General features: G+C 37.9%; 1 protein-coding gene across 9 annotated transcripts in view; it reads left to right on the forward strand.

The window, feature by feature from the left end:
- KDM6A (lysine demethylase 6A) overlaps positions 1–23,635 on the forward strand; it is a 151,432-nt gene that overhangs the window by 117,969 nt on the left and 9,828 nt on the right. For all 9 annotated transcript variants that reach the window (XR_009485499.1, XR_009485500.1, XM_059840013.1 and 6 more), the window contains 9 exons: positions 11,286–11,415; positions 12,890–12,995; positions 13,717–13,922; positions 16,339–16,403; positions 16,501–16,575; positions 17,887–18,035; positions 19,036–19,150; positions 20,915–21,102; positions 22,277–22,418. Coding sequence is in view for 7 of the 9 variants with exons in the window: in XM_059840013.1 (XP_059695996.1) it covers positions 11,286–11,415; positions 12,890–12,995; positions 13,717–13,922; positions 16,339–16,403; positions 16,501–16,575; positions 17,887–18,035; positions 19,036–19,150; positions 20,915–21,102; positions 22,277–22,418 (1,176 nt within the window). In the remaining 2 variants the exon portion in view is untranslated. The remainder of the gene's footprint in view (positions 1–11,285; positions 11,416–12,889; positions 12,996–13,716; positions 13,923–16,338; positions 16,404–16,500; positions 16,576–17,886; positions 18,036–19,035; positions 19,151–20,914; positions 21,103–22,276; positions 22,419–23,635) is intronic.

Consider the following 23,635-nt stretch of genomic DNA (forward strand, 5'->3'; position numbering starts at 1 on the left):
TGGCAGAGTGTGGAAGGCTGGGTTGTAGAAGTCCAGATGACATTTAGCAAAGACTTGTGGCAAAGATATTTCACTGTAGGCTACAGTGGTGTTAGAAATGCAGCAAATTCAAACCCCCCCCCCCTGCAATAGCCAGTGGCCTGTGGCAGAGGAGGATGGCTGAACCCTGAGCAATAACAACTTAAACTGCTGCAGCTAAATCTGGCAGTGTTCATCTCTGGTGCATGTGCTAGCAGGGAGCCTGTCAGGTAGTCATTAGCTTTGCAAATTCACATTTAGTGCTTGCTGCTTGCAGCCTTCTCTATGTAAAATACCTCAAAGTCCTCAGATTTTCTTGGTAGTCTTTGGAGAGATTTGCCTACTTTCTTAAAAAAAAATTGTTCAAAATCCAAACAAGCTGATCATTTGAAATGACCATGTAGAGCACTGTAATTTCTGTAGCTGTCCTTTACTGTTGTCACTGTGTTTGAAAACCTAAGATACCTTAAAAGTTCACAGAAGTCCCTTTAATCATAAGCATATGGTTATTGAATGTTTTGGGCTATACTCTGCTGTCTTCCATCCTGAACTCTGTTTGCAGTTCTTTTAGTTGAAATGTTGTCTGTATTTTTCTCTGCTAGAATTCTTGTTGGAACTTTTATCACCTCGATATATTTTACTCCAAAACACTTTATTTAGGATGTATGTTTGCTGTATTTTATATAGCAAATATGGTGGTTTTGAGCATTACTCTTTTTGATATTAAAAAAATAGTATAAAAGCATGTTTCTGTCATTCTGCAAAAAACCCTGCATCTGTTACTGTGACTGAGAGCTCGTAGTTCCTAATGTTGTGGGATTTGATGACTAATACTGATCCATGATATAGCAGTCTGTCACTATCTGTTACCAAGATAAATTTCATAAAAGAGAGGAAAAAAAACCTTTAGGGAGCCTATTTTGTCATCTTTCAAATATTAAGTCTTACTGTAATGTTCATTTCCAAGTGACATTGCTACATATACTACATTCATAAAAATTAACAGCTTTTTTTTTTATTGAGACCATGTATGTGTTCTTTCTAGTAGAAGTATGAAAAACAGCTTCAGTGTGTGCTGTTAGGATGAGTGCATTGCAGATAGGCATAATACAAACTGTTAGAGATTTTTTTTTCCCTAAAGTTTACCTGATTTGCCTCCAAAATTGGACTGTAGCTTTCTTGAGAGAGTAATGGGGAGTGTTTCACTCTAGTGAAATGTTGCATTTTGATGTCTTTGGTGTGCTGTTGTCTGAAAGATCTGCAGTTAGGGTTTGTAGCAAAATATTTATCATTTCAGCTCTAAAGTCTGTAAACCAGCAAGTCCTTGTGTTTGTGCTCTTTGATGGAGGTGTAGTATTCCTAATGATATTTAATTTCCAAGAAAAAGGGAGGCTCATAAAGGTGTTTCACTTGGCTTCTTACAGTCAGTGCCAGGCTAATCATAATTTTTTAAGGGAGGTAAGCTAATACTTTGTCCTGTGTAGTTTGCAGACAGCTCAAAAGGTGTTAGATGTGCTTTTTTCCCTTTCTTTCATACGGATTAGAGATTGAGAGCTCCCTCTTCAGCCTGTCTGCACCTTCCTTCAGCAAGGCAGAGAGCTTAGAAGCTGGATGATAGGGAAAAGTGGGCAGTGGGAAAAGTGGAGGAGAGACTTGGTTTTTTTAGCAGCTCTGAGGTCAATTACTGCATTAGTCTGAATGACATTTACAGGTTTTGAGACAGGATTTCTTTTAGGGAACCAAAGCTTTCTGGAAATTCTGCATATGTCTGCTAATAATAAGAGACTCTGAGAAATACAGTAACTCACCTGTGCTAGAGCTGGTTATCTGTTATTTCATACTAATAAAAATTATAACTCTGTATATAAAACCTATATAATATATTAATAGTGGGGTTTTTTTCCCTGCCATTGTAATATGTCTGACAGTATATATTCATAAATTTGAAGACAGGGATTTCCCAGTCTTTTACTGAGTAGCTGATTAGCCCTTGCTTTGTTTTAAGATGTACAGGCATTCACATGACAGCTCTGGAGCAGAATTTTGGGCAGAACATCCTTGTTACAGCAGTTGTGTGCATGACTGACATAAAGAAAAGTGTCTGGGAGGGAGAACTTTAAAAGATAATCTGCTCAAAGGCCTGCTGAATGGCTATATATATATATATATATATATAGTAAAATGGAAGATATTTATATGCTAATGTATCAGATACTGTGAGCTTCAATACTGCACGTTGACCTTTCTTTTAACACGCTGTGTGAGAATGCAATAACAAAGAATTGAAAGTACTTCCTGTAGGACTGATTATATTTGGGTGCTGTCACTGCAAGTGGTATCTCAAGATTCAAATATGAATTTGTGACCAAAAGTGTTGATTTTTAGAATTACTTTAAAAATTGCAGAAAAGCTAGCCACAATAGAAAACAGGAAATTTTTTTTTCTTGAAAAAACAAAAACAAACAAAAACAAAAAAAAAAAACCAAAAAACAACAAACCCTAAAACACAACAGATAAAAAGACCAGACAAGACTCCAGACCTGTGTTGAATAAGCTTAATGCAGGGGGAGAGGGGAGTTGTCCTGTAGAATTAGTTTTTCTATATTGGAGCTACACTGTATTGAGCCTTAAATGTATTCATGTGTGTCAGTTGTTGCATACATACCCTTATTGTATTTGATATGTTCAGAAAGACATTCTGGCTTCATCTCTGATATGGATAATTATATTCTGTTATCTTCTGGCACATTCTTCTTGCTATCTGACAATAGTCAGTGGAGTCTGTTGCCCTGTTGTCTTGATGGTATTCTCCAGGCAAAAATAGACATTTTCACAGGTAGGAGCAGGTAGATGTAACTTGGATTTTTTTTTTTATAGCTGGAGCACTAAATTATTCATTTTTATTTTCTTCTTCATTGTTCTGCATTTGGCTCTGTTTACTATACGCTTACTTCATAACCAGGGTGTTTATATTCTTTGGAAGTTGCATTGAAGTCCTCAGATGTCTATTTGTTAATTTTTTTCCCCTTCAGATGCTTTCATGTTTAAAAAAGTCTTGTCTAAAAGAGCCATTTTTTGCATCTTTCAGACCCTACATGTTTATTTGTGTTTAGAGCACAAAAGACCTGGAATTAGTAGCAGTTTGGGACTAAGTAATGCACAAGAGTTGATTCACAAGGTAACTACAATTGACCTAGTGCAGGAGAGTGAACTGCAGGATAATGAACTTCCTCATCTCACAGGAGGGATTTTATGGTAATGCTCACCACCAAAAAGTGACCTGTGAAAGTTCCGAGTGTGTTGCTTAAGAACAAAGGAGCATCAGAAGTATGGAAATTTGCTGGTTTTTATAGTGAAAGCAATTTATTAAAACAAGCATTCAGAAGTCTTGCATCACAGTAAAATAAAATCAGAATTAGTTAGACAAAAATAAATGCTGGGAGAGTGTCATTTTGCCTTACATAAACAAGTGTCGTCTTAGTAAAAACTGCTCAAGTGAAGCCATTAGGTGAAAGGAGATGCTTTGTACCATAAAATGCAAAACACAGGCCAAAGAGAAAACTCAGTTTGATTCTTCTTTTATTCCGTGTGAATAGGTTGTCTGCTCTGTAGAAACAGACTTGGTAAATGCTTTGTTTTGCCAAAGACTAAAGTGAGCACTTAAGTAGGGCAAGATAATTGTGGAGGCTGAAAAGTTTCTTTATATCCATCTTCCTTGGTGCGAATGTTGAGGAAATATTTAACAGAGCTCCATTCTGTTCCTGGGGTGAAATGAGGTTGTTGAGGAGGCTGAGAAGGGGTCAGACGTAGGGTGCTGGCACAGCAATTAATACTTGTACAAGGAGCTTCCCTTGAAGGGGCAGACAATGTCACTGAAAAGCCACAAGGAATTGAGAAATGCAGGAGCTGAGCTATTGACTCAGATATGCAAATCTCATTAAGATGCTGTTCTGGAGAACAGTAGGGTGGCAAATGTGCTCATCTTGTTAAACTGCTGCTGGAGTGTAGGGATGAAAAGGAATTGAGGAGGTGATTCAGGGAAGTGTGATTTGGTTAGTCTTCCCTACCAATAAAACTGGTTGCAGCAGTAAATTTTAAGGTGGTTATAAACCAAATGAATTATGTTTGGTAAACTGTTTACATAGTAAAGTAAAATTCTTTAGGCCTCTGAGCAAATTAACAGATAAAAGAGTGCACTATTAGATTAATTATCCTTCCTGAGACTCCTAAAGAAAATCTCCTGTTAAGGTCATTTAAAAAATAAACAGCAACAACAAAACAAGGAAAAACCAACACAACCCCTAGTAATTTCTGAGCATAAGTGAAAACCGTGTAATTACAAGAAGAAAATATGCTAAGAATAACTGCTCTGAGTTTGTTATTAGAAAAGCCCATTGTTAATAGGGGAAAAAAAAGAAGAGTGTGCTTCTTGGTCTGGTTGTGTATCATGTTTCCTTAAAAAGACTGTTATCAAAAGCTCTTTTCTGTGCTCTTAGAAATATAAGTATCTTTTCCCTGTGAGCAATCTTTCTGAAAGGAGAATTAATGAAACATTATCACAAGACTTGAGATTCAACACTCGAGGTGTTTATTTCTACTGAAGTGAAACCAGCTGATTTCTCACTCAGTGTTTCAACTGGTGCATCTCATTAACATCCCTGAGTAGGGATAGAAACCCAGGATCCATCTCACTTAAAAGTCTACCAGTTGTCCTTTCTAAAACTGATCTGAGGTCAGGTCCTTAGTTTAAGCAGCATAGAGAAGTTCCTGAGTTGACTTGTACTGTTTCTCATAAAAGAAGAAAGAAATGTCTTGGGTTTTTTTTTTTTTTTTTCCTTCATTATTTATTAAAGTTTGTTCACAGCCGTGAAAGAACAGGCAGAGGTCCAAACAAAACTCCAGAGCTAAGAGGTCCTCAGGCAGCTCTGAAGAGCCCAGCTGGGCAACTTTGTGTCAGCTGGAAGTTGTCCTTGCCATTTTTATGGTGATACATGGAAAGACTCATTTGGCAACTCTGAAGCATTTCTGAGTTTTACCAGTTTGGCAAGATTGGGGAAGGCAAATGAGAGGCACAAGTTTGACTGTAATGGGTATCAAAAGGGGCTAATAAGGCCTTTTTATAGTTCTTCTTGCTTGGTATTCAGAGAAGGAAAGTGTAGAGCAATCCACTGAGAAATGTGACAGGAGACCTGGAGAGATAAGCTGCCTCTCAAGGGGCCTTGTAGAATGATAAAAGTACAGAGCAGGGAGCAAACAGAGGAATTTTTGCATGGAAAGGGTGATAAGATATTGGAATGGGCTGCCCAGGGAGGTGGTGGAGTCTCCCTCCCTGGAGATGTTCAGGGAACAGCTGAAGGTGGCATGTGGTGCCGTGGTCAAGTTGACAAAGTGGTGTTTGGTCTCAGGTTGGACTCCATCATCCCAGAGGTCTTTTCCAACCTTAATGATTTGTTGATTCTGTGAATGTGGTCTGGGCTGAACAGTCTGGAAAAGGGTCTGATAAATGGCCATGATTTACTCAAGGGCAGTAAAGGCATTTCCTGAGGAGGGGTGGGCAGTGCAGAGGAGGCTCAGGTGGGCAGACTTCTCCTTGCCCCAAGGGCTCTGTTGGAGCCCAAGGCAGAAGAAACTTGTTCTGTCCTTACTGCAGGTGCTGCTCCTTGAGCCTGGTCTGGGAAGTCAGTGAATTGCTGGAGTTTGAGAGCTCCGTGGTCCACAGGAAAAGAGCCTAAATCTATTTGAGGGGAAGTACTTTGTGGAGGAAGGACCTGAATTAAACTAGTTTTTTGTTTTTAAAAACAACAAAAGCAATTCTTGTTTTATTGGGAATCTTACTTACAAACAAAGGACTTTTTTGGCTTCAAGACAGAATGTCTCAGTTCCTCTAAAAACATGTTACATCTGGCAAGTGATCTTCACCATAGCAAAAGTTTTAAGAATAAAATATTAAATACTGTGATTTCACAAGCTGAACACTGCTTAGAATAAGAGATTCTGTTTAGTTCAAAAGGCAAATACTGAACTCTGCAAATGGGAAGCAGAATTATCTGGGAGTAAGAAAAAAAAAAACAAACATGGGAAAATTTGCAGTTCAGAGGGAAAGGCAAGCATATGAAAAAGTTTGGTGCCACTTGTTATAATGCTTTTCTTACGTAAGTCAGTGATGTGATTCTGTTTGTCTTACAGCCTCAGAGCAAGGTGATTAGCAAATGAAATAGAGGAAAGATGTAAAAGTCATTAAGAAAAGAAAAAAAGGAACATTACTTCTTACATAACATGTAATTAACCTATGAAATTCACTGCCAACCTGTACTATTGAGGTCAAAATCAGAACAGAATTGAAAAATAATTAGAAATACATTTGCATAATGAGAAAATCCACGGTTCTATTGTAGGATTTTCTGTAGTTTCATAAAGATCTCTGGGAGTATTGCCAGTTAGTACCTGGTTGTGAAAGGCAGGGGTAGAGAACTGCATGATAAACAGGTTGTGTAATTATCTGGCATTACTTGCATTTAAGCATAATGTAAGCTTGACTTGGCTTCTCTATATTCCCTTTGAGAGCTCCTCTCTATCCCCTGGAAGGAGCTTGGGGAGGGGAAGCTGAGGGAGCCAAGCTGGGTGTTGTGTGTAACCACCTCCTCCCCAGGCTGGTGGGGATTGACAGGTGTTTTTCTGTGGTTTTGTTAGAACTCCCAGTAAGAAAGGAGCTGATTGTATCTGCAGTTGTGAAGGGTGGGAGTTCTGGTTTGAACCAGGTGGGTGCTCTGCAGCCCAGTGCTTCAGCTGACTCCTTCTGCAGGCACGTTTCAAAAATGTCTTGTTCCTTCCTCTTTGTGGATTAATTAATTCTGATAGAATTGAGATAGAGTATCAAATAAATCCACAGTTCTGTGTGTTCATTTTAAATGTGATTTTTATTGGTGGAAGAGAGGGTATTAATTTTGTTCTTCTGAATAACTATAATCTCTTGAGCAGTAAAACCTTGTTAATTTTCATACAGCTAATCCTCAAATAATAATTCACTTAGACTGACTTCACAACAAAAATAACTGCTTAAACACAAATGCTTGCAACTTACTCTGTTTTGACCTGTAAATTGTACCTAAAATCCAAATGTATAGATAACTGGAAGCTGTTTAAGAACTTTTCATTCTCACCAAAAAAGTCATTATCTCCCAAGCAGAAAGAAAAAGGGCAAATATTTTAAAAAGTATTGAAGCTAAGAGTTCTAGAAAACACAGAAATTATGTTTCGAAGAGGAAAACTTTTAGACAAAACCAAAAAAAAAATAAAAAAAATAATGTCTGCACAGAAGTATCAGAATGTTCAATAAGGCAAGAGTACTCAGTAAATATTTTTGTTCTGTGCTTGGGAAAAAGGCAGATAAAATGTTCACATCATGGAATGTATTCTCTTGTCAAGGAGAAGGTTAAACAGCAGTTATACTTATATTTGGCATTTTTAAGTCAGAGGCCCAGATAACGTGCATCTGTGAACTCTGAAAGAGGAGCCAGAGAACTGTTTATAATTCATATAGGTTTTTTTAATAGTTCTTGGAAAACAGGAAAAGTTCCAGAGGACTTGAAGAGCTCACTTCCTGAGAAATAGACATAATTCTCTCACTCTGACATAAGGGTTGAGTGAAATAATAAAAATACTGAGGTGATTAATTTAATAAAGATAAGGAGTGATAATTATTGATAATAATTCTTGGTTCTGGGAAAATAAGTTTTATCCTGTTAATGTTAATATTTTTGAGGTAGAATTTTTATTTTAAAATAGAGTTAAAATTGATATCGCTGTGTAGCACAGGTAGCTTTTAACCTACTGATACCTTTTTTTGGTTTTGGGCAGGTGGGATGATGCAGAATGAGTCCTGTACCTAAAAGGTGTCTGGCAATTGCCTGGTAAATGTTCTCTGGGTGACCATTGGCACTGTCACACCTGGGCTTCTGGTCAGCTGTGTGTTTAGGTACAGGCAGAGGGGAAGTTCTTACCTAAGACTGAAGGCTGTAAACTGTCTCTTAAAAGCTGTGGGAACGTATCCTAGAAAACAGTAAAATATAATTAAAAGGGGTGTTCTAATGAATGTGGTGATTGCTTATTCAAAAGATCACATGACTACATGAAACATTCCCAAGTAAGCAGCGGCAGGACAGGAGGACATGGTCTTAAGCTGTGCCAGGGGAGGTTTAGGTTGGACATCTGGAGGTCTGGAGGAATTTCTTCACAGAAAGGGTGATTAGACATTGGAATGGACTGCCCAGGGAGGTGGTGGAGTCACCATTCCTGGAGGTGTTCAGGGAAAGAGTGGACGTGGCACTCAGGGCCATGGGCTGGGTGACAAGGCAGTGATTGGTCATGGATTGGACTCAGTGACCCCAGAGATCTTTTCCAACTCAGTTGATTGAAGTGTGAAGTTAAGGCAGCAGTTCCATCCTTAGTGGTTGATGTTCTCCTAAGCACGGTGGTTTGGGTTTGCTCCTCAGGGTGAAGCACTTCCATGAGTTGATGCTTTCACTCCTGGAGCAATTTGCAGTGGTCTGAGTGCTGCAGCTGTGGCTCAGGATAGGCTGCCATGTCCCTGTGCACCCCCAGCCATGTCCCTCTGAGCCTGACAGCTGTTCCTGCCTTCTCCTTCCACTCTGGGAATTAAGGAGTTGTCCATGCACAGTCCACAACAAGCCAGTTCCCCCTGGAAGTCAATTTAAATGAATTAAGTTTGTCCTGCTCTTCATTCCTTCATCACAGATGACTGCCTATCCAGTTTCTTTTGGGGGCATAAATCAGGCTTGTTTTGTCTTGAGCAGTGCATTTAATGCCCCTTTCAGCCACTATGAAATACTCTCACAAAAGCTGTGTTCTTGAAACTGGGATATGTGGGATTTTCAGCACAGGTGCTGGGGTCAAAAAAGGGTCTTTCACTTTCCTTGCCCTGGCTGTAGTTCTGTATTTCCAGAAGAGGAGAGCCTGGAAGTGGATACTCACACCATAGTAGCAAATATTTTTAGTATTTCTATAGTGTTTTTTATAATTTCTATTGCTGCGTTTGGCACACTAACAATTACAGAATTGTTCTTTAATAGCTCCTTTGCCTTGTTATTAATAGTAAGATATTGTGATTCATAGTTTTAAAAAATGATAGGAAAAAATTATGATAGAGTGAAGCTGGTCTGGTAAAGACAACTTTAAATATTCTACCCATCTGTTTCCTGTGCCACTTAAATTATGAATGTTTTGCTATCTCAGCTTTGCTATTCTTTGGCCATTTTCCTCTTAAAATTTCCACATAGAATTTTAGTAGCTTAATAGGAAATTACAGCATGCAATTGGTAATACCAGCTTCAGGTGCTGGGTTTAAGAGATGTCTTTCTTAATCTGATCTTTTCCTTCGTGCTGTTTGTTTCCCTTTCTCCTCTGCCTTTTCAGACCTGTAGTTCCTCTTAAGTGTACAGAAGTTTCTCCTGTCTCCTTTGTCACCTTCCCAAAACCCCCATGTGCTCTGGCTTTATGGAGCTTTCACTGTCATTGCCTTGCTGTGGCTGCAGCAGCTCAAGTCCTGTTAGTTCTGAACAATCTCCCTTTTTCTTCAAGTTCACTTTTCTTCATTTTCCTTGAGTTAGAAATTTCCTGAGAACTGTTTATGATGCAAACTGAATTTTGTCAAAACTCTCTCCTGTTTTTAATACTGTGCATTTGTTTTTCTTGGGTTTACTTCTCTGTTTGGTAATGCAGAGGTTATAGTAATGTCTGATACCTGCTGTTTGGATTCTAGTTTCACTTTGCATAGATAGTCTGGATCTCAGGTTCATGCAGCTATGGTCAATAAATTTCTGAAGGGTGATGATTTTATATTGCCATGTAATTTTGGGGTTCTTTTTTTGTTTGCTTTTGTTGGCTTTTTTTTTTTGGTATATGTTGGTACAGTGAAGCCTTTGCAATAACTCCACCAGACATTAAGCTCTGGTCAGTGATTTTTCTGCCAAGTTGGATGACTAATCAAAGCTTCTGCATCACTCTTTCACTTTCTTGGAAGTGGAATTCTGTCATTGGACTCACCTAGCACAAGGAATGAGCTGTGTGACATGTGTGCTTTGTGTTGTGTGAGATGTTTGCCCAGTTTGTTTAAAGTGTTTGTCATGTCTGTCTGATCTGATCTCAAGCCCCATGTCCATCCTGTGGGTTCTGCTGGCTTGATTTGAAGCAGTGATCTCATGACTCAGTACCTGGCTGTACCATGTTGCTCAGTTTCAGAAAGAAGTTTTTGTCCCTGGGAGTTTCATCTGATAAAAATTTGTGTTTTCTGCTGAAGACTGTTGTTATTTAAAAAAAAAAAAAAATCAACTTTGGTAACCAGTGAATTTTATGAAGATGTATGACTAAATTATACATTAGAAACATCCTGTTTTGTGGGATGTAACAACAGTGAATCAAAGGAGGTTGGAAGAAGGATTTGAATAGTGTTTAGTGGGAAGAATTTTGAAGTAGTTGAGTAATTTTTAACAAGAATATAAAAGATGGTTTTGTCAGTGCATTCCCAGTGATGGTGACTGGGTACTGACTACAGGCTAAGCTCAGAATGAAGACTCTTCAAGTCTTCATTCATTATAGGAAAAGTTACACATCCAGTGGGTCCTGCACACCTGGAAATCTCTGGGGAGAGGCTGCAAATGCAAGCAGAGAGATTCTCCCTGGAGTCACACACAGGGGCATTGACAGCAGCTCATTGGGGGTAGGGCCTCTCCCCAGTTGCTCCAAAAAATGGATTACGCAGCAGTGGCTCCTTCTGCTTCAAAATGTGTAAGGCAGGGAGGGGTAGGTGTGGTTCAGTTCAGTGGCTGTTGTGCAGCTGTAGTTGGGTTTTGTGACTCAGCAGTTTTTTGGTTGAGACATTGTTATTTTCTGACTACTGCTACCCCAGCTCCTGTGGAATGATCATCCATCTGCTAAGATTCTTCATTTGCAGTTGAAATGTTAAATTTTCCTGTTAAATTTTATCAAAATATGTCATGCTTGCTCTTATTGAAAATGGCTGTATTTTTAACTAATAGTGGTGATGTTGCAAATTCAGCAGGCAAAGTAGGAATAAGTTTGAATAATATCAAATTATACATGGAAAATTCTTGATTAAAACATACGAGCTTTATTTGCATCTTAAATTATGGTTTCTTCTTATACAACATTATTTTGCATAAGAGATTACACTGATACACATTTATTTTATTTGTCAAGTATTGACAGAGACAGCTCTTGTTTCCTTTTAGGAATCTGGGTAAAAATGGCTTATCTAACAGTAGTATTCTATTGGATAAATGCCCACCTCCACGACCACCGCCTCCACCGTACCCTCCCTTGCCAAAGGACAAGCTGAATCCACCTACACCTAGTATTTATGTAAGTAAATCTAGTGGCAGAAGTACATTGCTGCCTGTCTTTTGTAATGGTTTGGATATCTGAATCACATAATGTAATTATTTAAAAGATGCACTGTTCATCGCTGAGTTCTAATTACGGGGCTCTCCAAGCTGGTATATCAGCAGGAGAAATGCCAGCCTTAAAGAAAATTTTGGGACATAGTTTGACTCTTAAAGTACCTGTAAATTAAGAATTTCAGTAGACAAAAGGAAAAATACTTCAGATTTTTTACTTTTAATACTTAAAATGTTGGTAGAATAAGCAAAACAGTTCATTATATACAATGCACAGTATTTCAGAAATGTGTGTACATTTTTTTGCAAGTGACAGCTTATGTATAAATGAGCAAGTAATTAAACTAAACTCCCATAACAATCTGCTTCAAAACATAGTGAAGAAAAATGAATAAAAGTTGAGGTGATGTTTGGAACAAAATGTCACCAGGAAAAGGCAGGGTTTAGTTGAGTAGTATTTTCTTACGCAAGCATTACAACTTTTGTTCTGAAAATAAAGTTTCATAATAGCTTTATTGAGCTAACTTCCTTAGTAATAGAAGAATAAATTACAGGATATCCACTTCCTTAATAGCAGAAAAATAAATTGCATTATGTCCATACAGGCAGTGTGAAAAGCTGAAGTTGCCTTCGGTCACCTCAGTTTGGGGACCAGAGGAGGCTGGCACTTGGGTCTGAGTAGGCTGGGAGCTGGGTTAGGCTGGATGCAGTGGTGCTTCCAGATGTTTTCCAGGTGTTGCACCTGAACTCATCTGCCTTAATAAAAGTCCATCCCAGCTTTGTTGAGTCCTCACAAAGCTGGAGAGTCACCACACTGCCATGGACTGCGCAGTTGTGCCACTCTTTGGGAGCTCCCTGTTGTGTTTTGTTTATTGCTAGAAGAGCCTTCAGCATTGTAAAGGATTCATAGCAATTTAAGACAAAATCAGGAGGGAGGCTATGGCATAAAATTGAGGTTATAGGTGCAGAGAAGCATAAAAAAATCAAATCATCCTTTCTGGTTAATGTGAGATATACCATGAGAGTAGTCTTTTAATTATACTGTTTCTTGTATACATTAGCTGTAAAATTAGCACTTTTTTGCTTCTGAAAAGAAACTGTATTGGTCTTCAGAGAATTCTGTAGATTTAGGGAATGTACAAGGCTACTGTCAGATAAAGAAATTAAGTTCAGGAAACCTGAGTTGCAAAGCTGAAGCAACCTGGGAATAATTCTTGCCAAGAAACAAATTACAGTAACAAATTAATTTCAGGAGTGAACCCAGCATTTACCATAGAAAAAATTGTATGGTGTAGCTGTTCATTCCCCACAGTGCAGGGAAATGCAGAAAATTCCTGTTTTCTTTCTGTTATTTCTCTTTTGTTTTTTCATTCTTTCTTGGTTTAAAAATAAGGAATCTAGATTGATCTGACATCTAATATTCCATTATAATTTTGCAGTTGGAAAATAAACGAGATGCTTTCTTTCCACCTTTACATCAATTTTGTACAAATCCAAACAACCCTGTTACTGTAATACGTGGCCTTGCTGGAGCGCTTAAATTAGGTAAATTAACTTTTTTTTTTTGTAACTTTGGGGAGGAATGAATGTTTTTTAAAGAGAAGTCTCTCTCAGTTCTTAGAAGTGGATATTTTATTTCTGCAATACTGTTTTACCTGTATATTCCAAGTCATTAGGATAATTTATCATTTCTCAGTTTGCTGTTGTTTCTAAACTTGGTCTTGTCAAAAAAAACCTCACCACAAGTACAGCAGATTTTGTTGAGCACAGAGGGGAGCTGAGCTGTGGATGTGGAAATTTACAGCCAGACATTTTCCTATAAAAAACTGGATGCATGTCTTTGTGTTTAGCTTTAATGATCTATAATTTGACTGTGTGCAATATTTTGAAGTCTCTAGGTAGATAAACTACCACTGCTGGTAGGAAACGTGTTTTATGATGGAAGTACATTCATTAAGCTCTGCTCTGAAAAATACTTTCTTGGTAATAGGTGTGAACATTGTTTGCAGATTTGTTTAGCCAAGGCATGTAAAATGTTTCTTGTAAAATAAAATAGTCCATAGCTGCCAAGTTTTTTTCTAATTTTCTACTGGATATGTGGAGGAAAGTTTTTTGGGTTTTAATTAACGTTCAGGTGGGCAGTGTTGTGAAGACTTACAGGGTAAAGATGATTTTAGACTAAACTTTTTGATAACTTCAGGCATTTTCCTGAAATTGTTTTATTCTATTTTAACCTTCATTTATTAATTTCATTGCTATTAACTAGATCTAGGACTCTTCTCTACTAAGACATTGGTAGAAGCCAATAATGAACACATAGTAGAAGTAAGGACACAACTACTGCAGCCAGCAGATGAAAACTGGGACCCCACTGGAACAAAGAAAATCTGGCGTTGTGAAAGCAGTAGATCTCATACAACAATTGCTAAATATGCACAGTACCAGGCCTCCTCATTCCAGGAGTCTTTAAGGGTAAGTTAATTGCTACTATTCAAGTTATTCACAAACTCCATACTGACTCTGGAGCCAAATAATAAAGGCTGTTGGAAAAAGCAGAAACTGCTAAGGAAGAAGAGACATTTCCATTAGCTTGAAGAGCACAGGTAAATTTTCAAAATCTGTTTTGAATAGAGGGTCAAATAGTGTATTGTTCTTCCCAAATGCTTAGTATAAACTTAAGTTTAATAATGTAAAACTGATGATTGTTCCATACTTTAAAAGTTTGTTAGTTTAATCTTTTATATTATAATATCAAAATTCATATTAAAATATTTAGAACTCGAGGCTTTTTTACAATTTGGATTGCTTCTCATTTCACATGTTATGAAATCCGATTTCTTTGTTCTTCCTACTCTCCTGAATTAATTTGGATGTGGCTTATTAGAAGTTTACACTAATACTAGTCTTTTGTTGGGTTCCAAACATAACAGTTCATATTTAGTTTAGAAGTTTTTAGGCTTATGTGACAGAATGAAGTATTAGAAATAATATTTCCCCTTCCTGCCTTGGCTGAGGGGTTGGACCCCATGATCTCCAGAGGTCCCTTCCAACCCTAACTATTCTCTTTACTCTGGGATTCTCTGAAATGCGATTTTATTGGTATTTTTAACATTTTATACTGAAGTTATGAGCACATTCTTGAAACTGGTTATGGGCACTCCTTGGAGGCTTATGTTACCTGGTGTTGCAAAAAGATTGAGCTAAGGTAGAACTAAGGCAAGAAGATAATTTTGACTAGTCGTTTGTTAGAAAACAGGGAAAAGGTCAGTGTGGGGAATTGGCTATTGGAGTTTTCACTGTCTTTACACAGAAGCAGGAATGATTTCATTAGGAAGGGAAAGAGAAATATTAAATTTAAATTTTGTGCATTAGAGGAAAGGATTAGAAACAAAGAAAATAATTGCTAGTTGAAGGGAACAGAAGGGAATCTAGTTATTAGGCTTTGAGCTTGTACAGGATGAAGAAAAGAACAGGAATACCATGGGAAGTGGGGCACAGAAACCTTCTAGAACGTGAGGTTTTTCTTCCTCTGCCATGGTAATAAATTTCAGTAGGATATTGGCTGAAGGTTTTCTGGTGCCCCCTGAGCAGTGGCACCAGTGTTGTCATTCCAGAGGGGCTGGAGAACATTACATCCCTGGAATATAATATCTATCTATATCTGTTTATCTGTATATCTTTTTTAAAAATTATGTATAATTTAGCACATACCACTGAAAGCCTCAGCTTTGGATTTGCACCACAATGTGTCCTGTAGGGTGTTCTCATTTTTCTTTTCTCACTTATACCAACTGGTGGTAAAAAGGCAATACATAAAATAGTTTTTGAGAGTGATGATTTTCATTTTTCCCCTGGAAATTAGAAAGACACTGTACATGTGTCCTTTGCCTAACACTGCTCTGACCTGTCCTTAGGTGACTTTCCAGTGTTTAAATAAAAGCTTTATTTCTTCTTTCTATAGCCAGAGTTCTCTTGGCTTGCCCTAAGTGATCTTTTTTCTTTATTCCTCTAACAGCTATTGCATTGCTTTTCTAACATGTCTTGCAACATTTGATAAATCCATCATCACTAGGTTCCTTTTTGTTTCTCTTTGTCCTTCATTCAAAGGATGAATAAGACTTTCTCAGGTACACAGGGCACTTTGAGATTTAACAACAATCCCATTCAAACTCAGAGATCTTTGGACAGAATCCAGACAGCTCCTTCTTCCTTTTTGTCTCTGTCTTTTTCCTTCTATGCCCATATGCTTGCCAAAATAGAAGTCTTTAGAATAGGGTTTTGAGCACAGTCTGCTAAAAAGATCAAATTGCATCATTTAATATTGGTTGGATTTTTTCCACTAGTCGTGGTCTCAGCTACTGCTAGTGCTAAAATAGCATATGGCTGTGAAAAATCCAAAATATTTTATATAATGAATTTTATGAAATTAGTTTTATAAATATTAGTCATCCTAGTTTCCTGTCAGAATACCTGCTTGGAGGTAGGGAGGTAGATGTTCTTATTTGAAAATGTTAACAGAATTCTTTAATCCTGGATTCCAGGTCACCCTCAGAATGGAGGAAGCCAATATCCTCATTTCCAGCTTGAATGCAGGCCAGCAGAAATATTTACAGTGTAGCCATTTTCTGTTGTCCTGGCCTGAGTGTCATGGAATCTGCAGCCATGAAGAAATTGATCTCAATGCATTTGACTGACTTATTTTATTTTCTTCCCAATGAATAAATGTTGATGTAAAATCTTAGACATGGATATTTCAAAGATTGTGTCAGTATTTTGAAATAAATGTACTTATGTACACCTCTGTGTTATCACTTTATACCTGTATATTTTATATGTTCTTTTGTGTGTGTATGTATATGTGAAAACATTTCCAAATTGCATTTTATAGGAGGAAAATGAGAAGAAGAGTCACCACAAGGACCACTCAGATAATGAATCCACATCTTCTGATAAGTAAGTGTGTTACAACTATTCATTCTGTAGTTGGTTCTGTGTGCTATTTACATCATTCCCTTTTCACATTTGCCTGATACATTTGTTACATTTGCAGCTCTGGGAGGAGGAGAAGAGGACCTTTTAAAACAATCAAGTTTGGGACCAACATTGACCTGTCAGATGACAAGAAGTAAGTTGATTACAGTTTCTCCTGCTCACAGTGGGATTCTACATGATGATAATCCTTCTGGAAATCCAGTGGAATATTCTCAGACATCAGTCAGTCTGTTGATAAATTCCAGTTTCCACATGAAATGGTTACCTTTGCTCTTCAAACTGTTGTTACAAGTCCTTCTCACACTAAAAAATATTTTCAAACTTCTCTTCCCAGGATTTTTGTTTTTCCAGAAATGACTTGAAACATCCATCAGAAACCATTTTTTCTAGGCCTCCTTCTAGTCCATTCCCTTTGTTTCATTGTGAGGCTTTAAATTGTTTGCTTTCTATTTTATTACTTCTGACAACATCAAATTTTTAGTTTTTTGCATAGAAATTGTAAGATTAAAGGGTTTTTTTCTTTTTTGTCTGAATTTTTGTTATTCATGGGTTTTTTCCTTTCATTCATACTGTCATCTGTTTTCACCTTTACATAACTCTTGCTGCTTTATCCAGTAACAGTCTTCAAAATACATAGGAAAGACCAGACCAATACTTACCTGTGGGTAAGCCATGATACCTCTCAAGAGCCTCAAAACCAAAATTGAGTATTTTTTAAACTATATATCCTTCTGTGGGTAGATGAAGGTAGCTTAGAAAATATTAGAAATACTCTGAAAGAATGTTTTTTACTGTCCAGTAATAATTATTTGGTTCAATCTCTGGTTTATCCATACTTCCATCAGAGATCCAGCATGTCTAGGCTGTCAGTCCCACCAGCTGCTGTACAAAAATTCTGGTCTACTTCAGTTACAAAAAAAGAAGAAAAGTTTATGGTGTTTGGGGAGTAAGGACACTTAAAATGATGACATCTTTTGTGGCAGAGTCACTGGAAGATCAGTGTGTGCATCTGGGGATGTGATTAGAGGTTGCTATAGAAGTTTAGATCTTGATGCCATTTCTCTGTAAAGGAGATTCCATCTGCAGATGCAAACTAGTTGATAATAAACTATTACTCTGAACATGCCATTGGGAGAGAGACTTCAAATGAAGCTAAGCAAAGCTAACCTGAGGCTCAAAGGGACTTGGATTTTGATACTTGAAACAGTCCTTGTCGGATCCTGGATAGATGCCAGATCTTCTGATCTGTAGTTTCAGCTTTGGCTACAAAATTATTGTTTCCCCTCAACTAGCCTGTCAGATTTGTGATTGTCTTTGGAATTATTTTAAAATTGAAAGAGTAACACAGGTACCTGTGCTAGCAATTTTTTGGAAATGTTTGTTTCCCAGACTCTTTTAAGAGTTTCAGGGATTCACAGTTTGTCAATTTGCTATTTTGCTGCAGGTGGAAGTTGCAACTCCATGAACTGACAAAACTTCCTGCTTTTGTACGTGTGGTATCAGCAGGAAATCTTCTAAGCCATGTTGGTCATACCATCCTGGGCATGAACACAGTGCAGCTCTACATGAAGGTTCCAGGCAGCAGGACACCAGGTGAGTATAATCATCAGAATCCCATGAAAATACCAGGTTCTCCTGTGGAGTGTTGGATTTAACTGCACTGCAGATTTCCTGTATCTTAGAGCATGCCTAAATGGGATAAATACACCTATTCAAGATTTTTGCAGTTCTTACTGAACTGAACTCTGCATGTTCAAAGCACTTAGGGTGGAAATTCCTGGATTTCTGCAGTGCTAGGGAATTGCCCTGTTGACCTCTTGCATGCAATAGTGGATTGTTTAAGGAGAAAAGAAAGTTGGGTTTATATACATGGACAGTACTTTTATTTTGCATACCTTGGAAGTTTCTAGAGGCTTCCCAAGAGGGTCTGGTGCAATCCTAGAAATCAGACACTTCCAGTTTTTTAGATTTTTATTGTCTGAGAATAGGACTCAACCCTCCACGATGAATTGTGCTTTGTTGGGGACCTGGACTGGGAATTGAGGAATCTGGAGTAAATTTCAGGGTCTTTTTTTTTTTTTTTTTTTTTTAAAGTAGATCTTCAGAAAGTTCCAGTAGGGATTATGGAAGTTTATCAGTTTTCCAGCTGTCTAAAGAAGATAAAATACTGGGCATTTCTGCATGAATTTTGAAATCTCTTTTAGAAAGATTTTTGTACTCCTTGTCTGTTCAGTGCTTGAAGTCACAAAGTTTTGCACTGATCACGACTGTCAGGACATAGAGTGAAACACAAAATCTGAGCTCTTGAAGTATTTGTTTCTACAGGAGGGAGGAACTGCTGTTATTTGTCAGACCCCCAAGATTGGTTGTTCCAATTTTGTTATCCACAAACTAGCAAAAGCAGAGTTCTCATGTCACTGGTAGCTTAACTGTGTGAAGCACCTAAATAGTGTATGTAAGTGTTATGGAAATTATATAAAAATACTTAAACTGTGGTATAAGTTTTTTTAGAAATAGTGTCTTTGCATTTCCTGGCATTGTTTTGATAGAAAAGCCTTGCATAAAGTGTGTTTACTTTTCTCTTAAATTTCAGGTCATCAAGAAAATAACAACTTTTGCTCAGTAAATATAAATATTGGTCCAGGTGACTGTGAATGGTTTGTTGTCCCTGAAAGCTATTGGGGTGTCATGAATGACTTCTGTGAAAAGTAAGCTGGACATGGTGTTTTTCTCTTTTGTCAAATTTTTTGTGCCTGTCTCAGACCTGAGGGGGGAAATTACTGAAGATGTTCCAAGGGGGCATTATTTTGTGGGTTTTCCATGTAGTCAGAAAACTTTTAAAAGTAGGTCAAAATGTAAAATCTAAAGTTCATACAAAATACCACATATGTACAATATACAGAAATTTGGGTTGCCTGTGGCAAAAGCAAAAGCAGAATTCTCTTGCCAGAAGCAAATAGAGAGTCCCTGGTATTTTGGCATGTTTCCTTGTTGCATTTAGAGTGCAAGCTTAATTGCTCAGACCCCAGGAGTTGCCATGGCAGGCTTTGCTTATACTTTCATATTTGTAACTCCTTGGAAAAGCTGAGGTACCCTGAGCATTGGGGAACTACTCAGCCAGCTCTAAGATTAGGATTTCTCTGCAAAATGTGTTTTTGACCAGACAAGAGTGTTATTGTTCTGCAGTATACAGAGAATCTTATTAACCTGGCTGAGGAGATGAATGGCAATAGCACAGTGAGTGAATTTAGATAGAAAGTCTATATATATATACTGACTCTTGTTAAAATGAGGAAAAAGCAAGAGATCTTTTTTTACCATGATGAGACAGAAGACAATTAGAGGAGTCCCTTGTGTAGAGTGGTTTTAAAAACAAACAGAACAATACTTGTTTGTACATGGACCCACAAAAAAAAAAGAGGGAGCATCAGCTGTGTCCCCTAATCATGCCAGTACTCAAACAGGAGCCTCTGAGGTTGATTCTGTGGGAGAAGGTTCTTCTTACCCAGTTGAGACTGGATTATGCTCTTGACTTCAGAACTTTTCCAGAGCTCTGTGAATTCATCTCAGTGTCTCTGTATTTTCTGCCTGCCTACTGACAGCTGTTCTTATTTCATCCACCCTTAAAAAGATAAGGCATCTCAAAAATGTAATTTCCATTGATGGAATGGTGATGTCTCTGGCACAACAGGCCTTGTTACTTGCATGTCACTGTTCTTCTGATGCTGACAGAGAAACTGAGAGCTTGGTAACCTCACAAAATGTCTACAGTGCCTCTACAAAGGCACTTGATTGTCTTTGAAAACTGTGCATTGCAAATAATCTCTCATGATGCAGTATAAAAGCAGTGTAATATTGAGATAAGGATGGCAGAGGAGTGTGGATTTTGCATAACCACAGGGGAAGATTTCATAGTTAGGAAATCCATATGGAGGTGTTTTTCCATGCTGCTCAGGAGGGTCAGCATTTCTTGGCTGAGCACAGACCCATGGATCACAGTTCAAATGTTGCTTGTTGTGTGGGCAAGCTGCACATGCACACACAGGCAGTGTGAGTACATGTTCAGAACAGAAAACATCCTTGGGAGCTGCTGTGCCCTGTCCAGGAGGTCAGGCAGTGATGGAAAAAGCAGCTTTGGCCACCAGTGCCACACTGGATCTGACCAAGGTTTGGTCTGCGTCAGTATCAATAAAATACTGGGAAACTTAAAGGAAAATAGAACTTAACTGGAAGCTATAAAATTACTTCACATGGGCAGGTGGATGGGAAGGTGTTCTAATGTATTGCAGGATGTGAAATGTGGAATTATGATCAGGAATTTTACAGATGACACTTTCCTTTTGGCTGCTGTTTGTGGGTCACTGAACACATTCATGGTGAAGGTCATTTTTCACAGGTAGTTGCATTGAAGTGTCTGCCACTAACACATCCATTGGAAAATGCTGAAGACTTTATCCTTCCTCTTGTTTCAGGAACAATATGAATTTCCTAATGGGATCTTGGTGGCCAAACTTGGAAGATTTGTATGAAGCCAATGTCCCAGTTTATAGATTTATTCAAAGACCAGGGGATTTGGTGTGGATAAATGCTGGCACTGTTCACTGGGTTCAGGCTATTGGCTGGTGCAACAACATTGCGTGGAACGTTGGCCCTCTCACAGGTATGTGTGAGCAGTGCCTGTGCTGAGCTCTGTGTAGGTAACATTTTATTGCTCATGGCACAGAACCTGCCAATTCTTACTCATTTGCCATGCTTTACTAGATGAAAAAACCCCAGTGTGTTGTATTTTTAAAATACGACGTGTTGAAGCTTTAACAAATTCCATTGTGAGAGGAAGAGAAAGCAGCAAGAATGCAGTCTTGGCACTCATATTTGGAATGGGCTTGTAGGAGTAAAATGTGTATGTAAATTTATGTACTGTCTTCTTAGGCCATTTCTTAACTTTTTCTCCCAGATTTGTTCTACCCAGCAAACTGCACTGTGGATTACATATGAATTTAAGGACTAGTCCTCTAATATTGGTGGGAGAGTGGGTACCTAATAGCTCTTTGGTGAGAGCATCAGGAAATGCAAACAGTTGTAAAATTTATTTCATAAGGAACATTAGGTTTCTCAGACCTACTGCTCTAGAATTCTTCAGTTTTGATCCATGGTCTTGGAAGGATTTTTATTTGTGAGTGTGGAAGGAAATTCCGCTGCTAAAACAAGAGTCTGTCAAGTGTTTGAAGAGAATGTACTTCAAAAAAACTTCTGTTTTCTTAAGTAGTTTAAAATGTGTCTTTATATGGTGCAATAAAGAGTGTGTCTCTAGGATTGTGTGATTGACTGAGAGACCTCTCATGTTCAGTCACAGTAAGTTTTATAAGGCATTTTTAAAAGAAGGGTGGCGTGAGTAGGCTGCTTAATGAAAAAGTCTGACTCACTTCTTCTCTCAAGTAGAGATTATATACCATAGCAGTGTAGAATCATGATAAATTGTGAATAGAGTGAGATGCAGACGTTTCAAACCTGGATTTTTTTTAAATCTGGAATATTTTAAAATTTACTAATTCACCATTTTTGAAATACCTACTCCATGTTCAGCAAAGAAATCAAACACCCTCCAGTAACTTGTCTGCACAGGTATTTGTTGCTGCTGTGGCATTGTGTGTTCTTTCAGCCTCATAAATACACTCTTGAAGACATTTCAAAGAATGGAAATGCAGTTGGAATGAATGGCTCATTGTGAATGAGGTTTAGCTGTTAGAGATATAAATTACTATTATAAACAGGGTGATCAGGGTTGGTGATTGTTCCTCCCCTGACTGATTGCTGCTGTGCCTGTGTGTTTGCAGCCTGTCAGTACAAGCTGGCAGTGGAACGGTACGAGTGGAATAAGCTGCAGAGCGTGAAGTCCATAGTGCCCATGGTTCACCTCTCATGGAATATGGCTCGGAATATCAAGGTCTCAGATCCAAAGCTTTTCGAAATGATAAAGTAAGTTTTTGTTGATTTGAAGATTTACTGTGCCCTTTTCCTCTTCACGCATAAACCAGTGGTTGATTTATAAATAGTTCTTTGCAAGGCTTTTCTCTTCCCTGTAACCAAACCAAAATTACTTTAGATTCTGTTTTTCAAACACAGCCCTTATAGTTATCCCTAATTTTATTATGTTTTATATGATGTTATTGTGGCATAGCTTCAGAATCATCCGTGTAACTTTTTTTTAGTTAAATGTGCCATAGACTTAATTCAGCAATTAAATGGCTTTGATCACAGCAGCTGTTTAGTATGTATCATCAGAAATAGGAAAATTAGATCATCAACTCAAATATTAAAATTGGAATATATAGTCATTTTTACAGCAAAGTTAAATTCTGCACTTCTAGAACCTGCAGTTAGTGTTCTCATGTTGTCATTTGGAGATCCAGAATAAATCTTTTAGATCTTTATCTTAAGTAGGAACTTGAGAGCCTCCTTCCCTTTGCTCTTCTGAACAATGAATTGATTGATCTGTAAAATGTAAGTTGAGTTTAGTGACATTTCTCATATGCACATTCTGAAATGCAGGAATATTCCAGGCTTCAAGCATCTGTAGTGATTTTCTTCAAAGGGTGCAACTTCAAGAAATGTAAATCATATTGCAGCACCATACTGAGGTTGGGGACTGAATGAACATTTCAGCATCTAACATAGGTTTGTCTTAAAGTGGGGGAATGAATTCCAAAGCATATTACTCATCATGAGAATCCTCTGGTAGCAGCACCTTTTCTTTGCCTGAGTCTCTACCAAAGCACTTCTGAGCCCTTCTTAGTCTTACCAACATACTGGATCAACAAGCATTGTATCTTTTTATTATTTGCCTTGAAATGGGCTTTAAACAAATGGGTGAATTAATTTGTGAAAAAAAAGGGCAAAAAAAAAAAAGAGTGTCTTTTTCCCCCAATGGGATTTTTTGGTGACATCTGAGTGCGACATCTTTTTACAGTAGAAATTTAATTTAGGCTTGAACATCTGTTGCAGAATGGTGGCATTGAGGAAATGTTAAATTTGTAAGAACTGAGAATGTTGGAAGTTGACAACAGGGAGGTTTGTAGTCACTCTAAAGCTTGATTATAGGGTAGCATTTGTGTGTGAATACTTTCCTAAAATCTAGGAACTGATACTTAGGGTAAATAAAGTATTTACTGAAGGCCTGGCACTCCTGCCCCTTC

This window comes from Haemorhous mexicanus, chromosome 2 (genome assembly GCF_027477595.1).
Source record: "Haemorhous mexicanus isolate bHaeMex1 chromosome 2, bHaeMex1.pri, whole genome shotgun sequence".
NCBI classification, from domain to species: domain Eukaryota; kingdom Metazoa; phylum Chordata; class Aves; order Passeriformes; family Fringillidae; genus Haemorhous; species Haemorhous mexicanus.